Source organism: Habropoda laboriosa, unplaced genomic scaffold, assembly GCF_001263275.1.
Source record: "Habropoda laboriosa isolate 0110345459 unplaced genomic scaffold, ASM126327v1 scaffold68, whole genome shotgun sequence".
NCBI classification, from domain to species: Eukaryota; Metazoa; Arthropoda; class Insecta; order Hymenoptera; family Apidae; genus Habropoda; species Habropoda laboriosa.
In genome coordinates this window covers 1,573,676-1,585,462 of record NW_017100195.1, presented here as the reverse complement: position 1 = coordinate 1,585,462, position 11,787 = coordinate 1,573,676, and the positions used below count along the sequence as shown (strand labels likewise).

The following is an 11,787-nucleotide window of genomic DNA, read 5'->3' as shown; positions in this document are numbered from 1 at the left end:
TGTATTCTACTGAGTTCACCTCTTGAGCAGAAATGAAATTTCTCTAATTTACAAAGCAAAAATGAGTAAAAATTCTAACCTGTCCTTGCAAATACGAACAGGATATATTTTATATTTAGTACAGACGTAATCCCTTAATACAGGAACAATTCTGTTCTAAATTTTGTCTAATCAACGACGAATTAACTCGTTCGACGAATTTGGCCGCGCTGGAGCTAGCAAAATAATATTTAGCCAATTTCTTTATGCGAACACTTGATCGCGTGGCGTCGTCGAGAAGTTCGACGATCGTGACACGCTTCGCGGAGGAATATCTTGAACGATCGATCGACAGGGTGGAAGGAACGGGCGTTGTTCCGTTCCAAAGAATAGAATCGAGCTCTCGTGCGATTTACGACGACGTTTATTTTCGTAAATGCAGTCACTTCTCGCTCTTAAGATCTGACGAAACGTCGCGTCACCGTGCCTGTTTCTCGAAATTTTACTGTTTTTGATGGAGAGAACTAAACGCGCCTTTCTCTACCACCGTTCGAACTTGCCGAATTTATTTTAGCCTGGCCAAGTGAAAGCTCCGCTCAAATGTTACACGGAGATCTTTCCTGAACGTCTTCTGACATTGAGTTTGCCAGATAAATGATACTCGTTCACGGTGGAAACTGACGGAGCGTTTTGAAACTTGGCGTAAATTTTCGAATTACTTCTTATTGGGTTTCGAAAGGATTTCGTGGTTGAAGAAATAAAGACAAATTAACGAGAAAAGGTTTAATTTATGGCGGTGTCCGATTTGTCGTCAAATCAACATAAGAGAATTCAGAAGTGTAAAAAATTGATTACAGAATTAAATATTTTCTTTCAAAAAGACAACAATCGAAGAATGTTTTAAGTTATATTAAAAATTTCCATTTAAATCTTTCAATTCTGAATGGCAAGAATGGTTTGAAATATTTGGCGATTCTTCTTCAAAAAGACAGCAATCCAAGAAATTTTTAAGTTAAATTAAAAATTTCTATTTAAACCTTTGTTATTTAATTTCAAGGAATTGTTGGATCCATTGAAACAGTATTTAATCGATAAAAGGGGAAAGAACATTCGCCAGTCTTCCTATTCAACTTCAATTTTTCAAGTAAAAGGATCGAAGGATTAAATTAGCCATGTAGCGCACCCCGTAAAGAGGGTAGTGCTCCGAGCGGCCACCAGAGTAGCGCCCTCGTCACTTCCCTCGTCACCATCCCTTATAGACTCCCCCACTATCTCACTCCCCCACTCCATCAGTCTCGCTGGCCCAGGGAGTCCCCAGCAAGGATAAAAAGAGGGCCGATCTACGATTTTTATGGACAAAAACGGATACTTGCTCCAAGACGCTCCCTTGTGTGGACATCGAACGGACAAAAATCCTGCCTGGCTCCGACTTTGCTCCCTGGCGTGGACAAATCCGGACCACGAGGCAACGTTTAGATCCGTCTACCCAGTTAACGTTTCCGCGCCCTTTTGGTGAACGTGCGATAGTGACCGAGTGACAAGGACAAACTCGAAAACAGACGTTTAACGCTGCAGACGAGTGCGGTAGCTCCGATAATAGTGGCACAGTGTTCTCGTGAGGTTGCGATATTTAAGTGTAGTCGACCCGAACCCCACACAACCTAAGACGCGAAGATCCCGCACTATAGCCATTAATTTATAGTTACTCGAACAAGAACGAGTATTATAATTTAAACGGTAAATAATTTATCGAGTGAATATTTTAGATAATTAACGTAGTTACACGATCACCGCGTGAAGAAGCTTCGATCGGTTAATATCTGCCGGTAATTCCATTTCACGTTTACTTGCATTTCTGACACAAAGGCGTTAATAGTGTACGGCGATGATACCTCCCTGTTTCTTTGTTTCGTTTAGAAGGGAACAATAGAAGTAATTTGCGAGAATTATTCACGGCTTTTCAGCCGACTTAAGTGTAACTCTCCTTTTCCTACCCTATTCGTACTTCCAAGGTTAGCAAGAGAATTTAAGCAACAAATAAATTAAGACTGAATTTTCTGCGACCTCGAATCACGTTAGCAATGTTACATTAGCATTTTCACATTACGCTATTACACCTTTTAATTTATCAAGCAATGAATGCACATGGATTTTTGGATCTACAAACAATCAGAAGCCAAGGTAATTCATTTTTGGTGTTCTTCCAATTTTAGTATCAAAGCACACCGTTTGGTGCTTAACACTCCATAAATAAAACAAATTTAATAAATTTTATTTGACGGAGTTAATCACTTTCATTTCTGAGTGACTCATATATGTAAATCAGTGTCTGACAGTAGAAGAGAAATAAACAAATGATCATATAGTATCGTTCGATTATAAATATGAACGATAACAGTAATACTTAAATGAAACTTGCAATAGAAACTGATTACCATATAATTGTAATTGATGTTCACATAAAAGTAATTAAGTGTGCATTACAGTTCCAGCAATATCTTCATTACAATCTTCAAAGGGACAGGTATCAATTCCGTTAATGCCGTATCAATGAAACAAGATCGATTCATCGACTTTAATTACAATTATGCTCACTGGATCTTCTGCTCAACAACGACCAATTACACGGTCAGTAACAACCGTTACGTATTCGAAACATCATTAAAATCAGCACGGCGCACAATTCTATCATACTTAAAATTCTTTACAAGACTCTATGTAACCCCCAAAACTTTCTTCATCACTATTTATTCATTGATATATCGCCGGGTCTGATTATTTATTTATTTTATTTTATAAATGGGTTTGACTTTTTTTCATGCATAGGTGAAATGTCGCAAGGTGTATAATTAATATTTATATAATAATTGTCCGATTCTCTTAACCTCCTCGGAGAATTGTCTGTACATTCGATTTTAAACGAGGATATAGAGTGAGCAAAGAAATTTACGTTGCTAGTGTATTTGCTTGCTAAATTTCACGAATTACTGATTACGATATATCAATAGCAATTTTACTATTTATACACGTTATTTTACAAAACAGGTAATACTGCATAGCCCATATGTGGGGTCATCGGGTCTCGAATGTATTAATGAACCATCTTAATTCTAACTCTGCTACCTAGCCTCATGACCTAATCAAAATCTGTTCCACCCTCGAGAAAAATGTGAGAAAGTCGTTGCTATCATGCTTGAACTCTATTTTACAATTTTTTTTTTTCACGAATTGGACTAATACTTTAAAGAAGAAATGACAGGATTAAATTACAAAAGACACAAAAGCGTTAACCTGTTAATTAGGGAAAACGAGTTCAGTCAATACTGAATTTAATAATTTACTAAATTAGACACTTATTGGTTCACTGCTTCTAACACAATAGTTTATATATTAAGGGTTTATTCAGTTTTATTTGCTCTGTTATACCTGTATTAAACGTAAGATGTTTAAAAAGTTTGTGTATCAAGGACTCTGTTATGCCTCTATTAAACGTACAATGCATTATACAGGGTGGGCCACGTAAAACAGGCCCACCTAATTATCTTCACCAGCTACGGTGGCACGAGAAAATTGTTAGACGTAATTTCACCCTTAAAAGGTACTATCAAAGGAAATCATGTTAATGCTATCATGGGTGAAATTTCACCCCAGTAGATATTTCTTTATTTTAGAAACCAAAAAAGTCGAACAAATATGTATCTGAATATTTTATTATTACTAAACATTAGATAAAAAGCAGACAAGTTATTGTTTGCAACGGTTACAAATAACATTGCGATGGTTACTGCAAATAAACTTACCATTAGAGACTGGCAATTTTTATGCAAATTCGTATTTCTATGAATATAATTAAAAAGCAATTATTTATATTATTAAAGAATAATTAAAGAAATAGAAGCTAATTCATTCACTATTTTTGCTTATTATGTGCATTCTGTGTATTTTTGTGCCTTCAAAATTTTTCATTTATCTCCACATATCTCATCCTCTTTTCTCGGACAAAGCTAGTATCTTCGCTGCCTTGGCAGCCAGAGAAGATAATTAGCACCCGCCCTGTACAATAATTGTTACTCGTTCGTAATTACAAACCGGAGAGATTTCATTTCTATTCGAGAAATGAACCCGTATTCACAGGTTAACAAAGTTCACTGAAAATCGAGGAATGCCATAGCTCTCACGTCTTATCTCCGACAAGATCAATCCGTCAAGCAATCATAGCGGTAGGAAACTCGCAATTTATTCCAGAAAGTTATTGCGATCGTTTGAAGGTGCCGCCGTTACCGATCCGGTCGAACCAGCTTAAAATTTCAGTCAAGTTCGAACGTTCGCTCGCTATTAGGCGAACAGTTACAACACGTAGCCAACGTCCTAGGATTTCTAGGTCCGAAATCACAGAGCGAGTTCAGTTTCGAGCGCTGGACCGGTCGTAGTCGTATAATGAGTCTCAAGGGCTCGGACTTAACGAGTGTTGTGTAACCGGTGGAGATGACAATAAACTGCCGGTGATTTTAGAACTTCGGATAATTCACGATCGAAGAGGATGGAAGAGCGAACGATCTGTCGGCTAATATTGAAATGTATTGAATTCTTCGGCCAATTCGAGCTTGAAAAATGTTGTTTAACAGTGAAGACGGAATATTTGTAATCAGAGCTGGGCAAAAGGAGGATGTTCAAAATTTTGGCATACGGCCGGGACGAAAAATGTTTTTACAGCATGATTCTACGCATCCTAAGGAACAAAGAATGATGGGAAAGTTATGAATCACCATACTTATAACTTATATTCCGTCTGTTCGTAAATTCACCACTTAGAAACTCATACTGAGTATTATTTACAAAGATCGTTGTACATTAGAACAACATATAGAAAAAGAAAAATAACAAATGGCAAATTAATCGAAACAAGGAATTCTTTGATGACACACAATGAAACTAGCTTGTGTAGCTCGCAGAGACACGCTTCTCGTTTCATTTTTCTCCCAAGCTGAGCTGTCCGTTGTGTACTTGAATTCGGTGCACTAGCTTCTTGTATGCAGCGGCACTTAATTCACACGGACAAATATGCTAAGTACGTAAATTGATCGGAAATCCGCGTATAATCGAAAAAGCGTTGTTCGATGTATTCCCTACAAGACTATAATCGCGCAGTATAAGCGACGTTCGTCGAGGCACTCGTTCGACAGCCTCGTAAACACCGACTGAGGACGAGTCGTCCTGCGCGATTTCTAATCGCTGTACACTCGCAACTGTTCTGGGAAAAATTCTAGGCCTTAACTTCTTACAACTCGCGATATTTCTTGCGAGCCAAACATAAGAAACGCGAACCTGGGTCGCTGTGTGTACATCGAGACAAACATAAAGCTAGGAGTCCTTTCGAGAGTGAAACTATCGCGAGTTACTCTCGAGAGTATCTCTCGCGAGTGGACACTGCGTCCGAGAGTGGCTGTCTGAGAGCATCGCTCAACTCTCTGAGAGTTACGGCTCGAATAAACAGTTGCTTTGCAAACACGAAGCAGTTTCGTGTTCTTGACAGAACTCTCGTGCGAGTAAAAAAAGTCGGGAAAAAAAATTAGTGAAGAAATGAAATCACCGGATACACGGTTAAGAAATGCAAATTCTGTTAGAGTCATACTTTTTTATTGTACCCCTGTCGTTATTATAATTTTTATCACTAATGTATAGCAATCTTTGTAAATAATACTCAATATGAGTTTCTAAGTGGTTAATTTACGAAGAAAACGAGACGGAATGTAAGTTATAGGTATGGTCATACTCTTACCTTGAACCGCATTTCTCATAACTTTCCTATCATTTCCGGGAAAAATGGCAATTACATTTTTTCTTCCTTAATTTTCTTCCTAAATTTTTCGTCCCGGCCGTATGCCAAAATTGGTCTTTTTATAACATCCTCCTTTAGAGAAAAAATATTTGAAATACTGTAATATTTTAAATAATACATGCTACAGTGTTGGGATGAAATGCTATTTTCAATAGAAAGCGAAATTTCAGTAAATAAAATATTTTTATTCTAGCAAGACAAGAGATCATAATATTCGGCGAATTTATTTTTAGCGTAAGTACGATTATTTGCATGTAACAAAGTAAGGACATACATTGCTAAAAATTTTAATTACGAATAAACAGAAAATAAACTAAAGTAAATAAAATATTCCAAAATAAAGCCCCAAAAATATTTTGAGTAACGACGTTTCTACTTGCTCGTAAATAAAAAATACTAACTTATACCTTTGTCTTCGAAGCTTTGTTTATAAAATTTTTGCTGAATTCTTAGATGCTGTATTTCCAAATAATTAATTATTTTTAACGAAACTTCAAGATGTACGAAAACGAAAAAGATGGAAACGGTTCCGAAGATGTAGTACAAAGTCCTGTTTTGATAAAATACTTATCGCGATAAAATTATGTATTACATAAAATATAGAGAGCCGAGGAGTGATTATTTTATTTAATCTCCGAGATATCGCCGTTACGTTTCCGAGCATTTCAACCTACTCCGAATCGCTTCAGAGCAGGTAATCCCTCGGACGGAACCCGTTCAATTTCAATTTTCATATCTAAGAAGCATCTTGTATCTTGTACAAGCATAAAACATCATTAAAAAAAAAATGAGCAAAGGTAGAAGAAGAAAAAGAACAGATGCAGGAATCAAATATTCTCAATTAAAGAGAAAGGGGTAGATGCCATTTTTGTGATAAAACTGATAGTAAAAGCACATTAAGGTGACAAAAGAAAAATGCTAATAATCCTGTGAAGGATTTCATAGCATTGAATAAAAACAAAAGGTGACAAAAATGGTCACAATTTATATGTAAAAGTGTATTTAAAAGTGTGGTTGCATATTTCTATATTTTTTTTTATAGTTTATTGGTTGAAAATACGAATTTCGCGTATTCGGGTCATTTTCGACCCAAAAACCATAAGTGTATATGTAGTTGAATTGAAGATAGTGAATAGCAGAGTTAAAGAAAACAGCAAAAACAAACTTTTTGGCAAAATGGAATTTTCAAATTACTGGAAAACGACGAAAAGTCATAGAAAACAGTACATATCTTCTAAAATAAAGAAACGATGGCTTTAAAGTGTGGCATTTACTTATTTACTTAAAAATTGTCACGAATTTCCCGCTAAACCCAACAAAAATCGGACCTTGCAATTTCTAAAAAATATTGGATTGTATGAAAACAATCCCCAACAATCGTCACTAATAACATTATTACAGTTGAAACGGAAACAAAGTGTTTCTGACATTCGACGAGAAAGCAAAAATTAAATAAGAAAAATTTAACGAAAGGAAAGCAGATGCGTTCGTTAAATATGTGTGAGCAAATCAATGTAAAATTCAACGCATGCGTTGGAATTTTTATTTCACTTAAACGATACGCGAGTAAATACCCTATCGATCGACCACTTCAAGAATAACGCCAAGAGACGTAAAGCTCGTGCAAAACGCGTCACACGTTAATTCCAGAATAATTTCCCGCGGAATAAGAAACGGCAGCTGTAATCGAATTCACGAACAGAACTGTCCACGTTTTTCACGGATTCGATGAATCACCACCAGCGGGCGAGATTGAAACGCGGCGATTGTTACTTGCGCGGCTCTTTTTTCCACGCGAAACAAAGAAACGCGCCTCTCTTGGACGAAATGCCTCGCGTAAACGCGTCCCGTTCGATCGCGGCAGGATTTGCCACGTTCACGAATAATTTACATCAAATCGAACGAACGAACGGTTGCGAAACACCACGAGAACAAGCCTGTGACTGCTTCGCCGTTTTACGCAGCCGTAAGAATAAATCCCGCATCGCCGCGGCTCCTTCTTTTCCTTTCTCCTTCCTTAACACGAGAGCTCGTTCCGCGCCGCTTTGGACACGATATTTTATCTGATAAAGATAACGAGAGAGGGATCGTACACACTTGCGGTGAAAATGGTGATCAAGTAGTGGAAAATTATTGATAAAAATTTATAAGTACCACAAGATGTTTCTCGATTTCAAAAAGTCAACTTTTTGTTTTGCATATTTTTTTTTTTTTTTTAAATAGAAGATTGTAGAAATATTTGAAGCCTAAAGTGAACTCGAAATTGGAATTATTGACGAAGTTACAGTAGAAGCCGTATATTTCTAATAATTTTCGATTTTCCATTCCTCTCTCTACTCTGTAAACGTGTACTTTTATAATACAAAAAGGAATTTAACTCTCGGGATATTCCGGCGTTTTTACCTTCTAAACGCTCTGTGGACGCCCTCTGCCTGCAGAAACGGGGAAAAAATAATAATAATATGCACACAGCTTGAGCAAACTCATTTGAATAAAATTTATACGATTTTTCGGCAATAACTGACCCAGTGCGCACTATCAAAAAATAATTCCGACCAATAAAACTACCATGCCTACGAAAAATACGCAGAGTTAATCACTCACTCACAAATATTGACCACCTTTTAGCGCCGAGAAACGTACATGAACCTTTAAGAAAATTTGATTTGAAGGAATTGTTCGTGCATGATAATTAAAATTCAGGAATTTAATGTATAGATATGTTGAGAATTTTAATTATGTATATGGACAAATTTTTTCGTTTGACTGTAACAATTGAGAAACTACCAAATTGTAGTAAAAATATGAAGAAAATTAGAGTAGACAGGTTATAACTGGGAAAGAAAATTTGTTTCTTAAATGAATGGAAGATCGTATCAATGCACTAGATAGATTAACAGATATCTGGACCTTATCTGGCATAGTATCGAATTCAGATAAGAATTCTTTCTTATTACGTATGATCCAGCATTGAACGAATATTTTCTTTGTACTATTGTTGCACATCTCTTTTGTCAAATATAAAAATAGTTCCTATTGTTTGTTCTTTTTCATTTAATCTTTATCACATAATGACGGAAAAAAAAATTACAAAATAAGCGAATCAGAGTAAATGTCGTAGTAATTATTTTTCACTTATCACAACATTGGATACATTATCTTAGAAATAATTTGAAAAAAAAGGAAGTTATTTTAAAATGAAAATTTGCTAAGTTTTATCAACAGAGAAGCGATTTGCCTATTTTATTTCGAGTAATAATTATAAGCCAGTAACTATAGTACAATACAAAAGAATGTCATCAAAGTGGAAATTTTAAAGCAGTCAAAGTCTTCAGGTGATAATAGATTTGCAAATACCACGAGAAAAGAAACACAGTGTCTCAAGTGGCAATGAAATAATACCAAAAATTACTATTTTCAGGCTGCAACTTTTACATAATATTTTAATTGCATTTTACATCGTTTGATGCGAACAGAAAAGAAATAAAACATATCCTTCGATCGATAACACCAACACCCACCTGTATTCAATAATGGGGATTTTTTTCTTGAAGAAAAAACAACGAACTCAATTACGCTTTAAGCTTTGCATTGTGTTAAATGAAGCAGAAAATAAAAAAAGAATGAAAAAGTAAAAAGAAAATACAGCTTCTAGTATACCATAGATTAAGAATATCATTTGAACCGTCGCATCGCTATTAATAATACCGCAACCAAGAATAAATAAGGTAAAATGAAGGATATAAAACGTATAATAATAGTAACAAGTATGAAGAAAAGAAAAAAAGAACAAAGTGAACTGCTAAACACGTAGTAAAGTATATTTCAAAGGAGACTGTCTTTCGCATCCTTTTCGCAAGGGAAAAGGAAACGAATCACTCTGTTACGCAGCATGTGGCAATGCGTCGTAAAAAAAAACGACGTTCTTCGATCGGATCTCGAAGGATTCGCTGACAAAGGAACTTGGGTTACCCGAAAATTCCCACTTTTTTTTATTGAACTTCGCAGATATGTAGGATAGATACTTAAACAGAAGTATCGAGCAATTTCGTTTTTAACTATTTTCTGATTCTTCAGGATCTCGAAGGACTCACTGACAAAGGAACTTGGGTTACCCGAAAATTCCTATTTCTTTGTTAAACTTCGCAGATTTGTAGGAGACTCAAATAGAAGTATCGGACAATTTTCTTTTTTTACTATTTTTTGATTCTTCAGGATCTCGAAGGACTCACTGACAAAGGAACTTGGGTTACCCGAAAATTCCTATTTCTTTGTTAAACTTCGCAGATTTGTAGGAGACTCAAATAGAAGTATCGAACAATTTTCTTTTTTTACTATTTTTTTAATTCTTCAGGATCTCGAAGGACTCACTGACAAAGGAACTTCGGTAACTCGAAAATTCAGACTTTGTTTAAACTTTGCAGATTGGTAGAAGATCTCAGTAGAAGTATCATAAAATTAACGTCTTCGCTATTTTTTGATGCTTCAGTGTGAAAACATCCCTTAAAGGGTTAATGTGTGTTTCCCTATTTTCCTGTATATCTTGGAAACCATAATAGATATAAACAAATTTAATAGCTTTTATGCTCTATAAAACTGTGCAAAAAAATTGCTTTTTATATAAAACAAAACATCGTCTTAATTTGAAAAAATGTTCATTCCTGTTCGGTCCAAAATATGCAGAATTTCATTGTAAATACAGAAAGGTAATTTCAACCGACACTTTATCACGTACATATATGTGAGTACGTCTTGTACATTTCAATCGAGCAACATAAACAATCGCGCGGGATAAGCATATTTATTCCATTAAAGCCAAACTTGTACACTTCTACCGATTTCTTATCAATCTGTATTATTGGTAATCAGTAGATATAAGAATATGTTACACTTAGCATTGTAGAGTGCGTTAGTTGAATATAACATACATTTAACGTGTAATCTAGGATTTTATCAGACGTACCACGCGTGAGTTTATCGATCAGCAAATTTGAAAGACAGGAAGGTAGTAAAAATCTGTATTCTTACCTGGTCGACAGTTCTCTGAAGGATCTGGCATTTGTCAGTCTTGCCAGAGCTCATGTCCGTGGCGGAAATCAGCTCGGCAAGCTCGTCGATGTACAGGTTCTCCTCGTGCCGTCGTCTTTTCTCGTTAAGGCACTTGTTACTGTAAACAATCAAAATTGGAGCGATCAATGGATCGTTCGGCGCTCTCGATCGTAATTCGATAAACTGTTCCCGAAAATGGGGAACGTTTGTAGCTAACCAATTGAATTAAACGTGCATTTTCTCGTCGTTCCTTTTTCTTTCGTTAATTTCAATATTCAAAATTTCTCTTTTTTTTTTTTTATCGATCCCCCAAAAAACATAAAGAGTTACGTAGCTTTACGATTAGCTTCTACATACAATTCTTACATTATTTTTCATTGTGGTATAATACAATATTATTATACTATACGATTAATAGTAACGTTAGAATAGTAAAGGCATTTCATTGGTGCTGATTAATACTGATTAAAAGTAGTATCTCGTAGATCGGTGTATCTGAGATACGGGAATTGTTGCGACCATTATCGTGCACTATAGTTATGTAGATATTAGAAATACAATACGAAGCGGTCAAAAGTGATTATACACTGAAATAAGATAAGGAACACTTTGACGATTACTGATATTATGTGGACACCGAGTACTACACAATATTCGTTTTATATTCTATGCAATATTTTTTTATATTTTACACTCTATGCAATATTTTTTTGTAAATTTTATATATTATTATTTTTATAGTTTGTATTCAAATTTTACTTCATGTTTTCTTACTTATCACTGATAAGAATCAGTAATTACGTCCCTAGAAATATTCTCCATTAACGTAACGGTATTTACATATATGTTGTATCAAGTGTCTGTTTGGTCAAGGAAAACGTATTGTTTCACACGAAATCTGTTGAACTTTCACGGTGAAC

The 11,787-nt window shown here is 35.4% G+C and overlaps 1 protein-coding gene across 1 annotated transcript in view; it reads right to left on the bottom strand.

The window, feature by feature from the left end:
• Nucleotides 1-11,787, bottom strand: part of LOC108570335 (nuclear receptor coactivator 2-like) — a 184,282-nt gene that overhangs the window by 32,986 nt on the left and 139,509 nt on the right. The window contains exon 3 of the mRNA XM_017932176.1: nucleotides 10,847-10,985. Coding sequence (XP_017787665.1) covers nucleotides 10,847-10,985 — 139 coding nt within the window. The remainder of the gene's footprint in view (nucleotides 1-10,846; nucleotides 10,986-11,787) is intronic.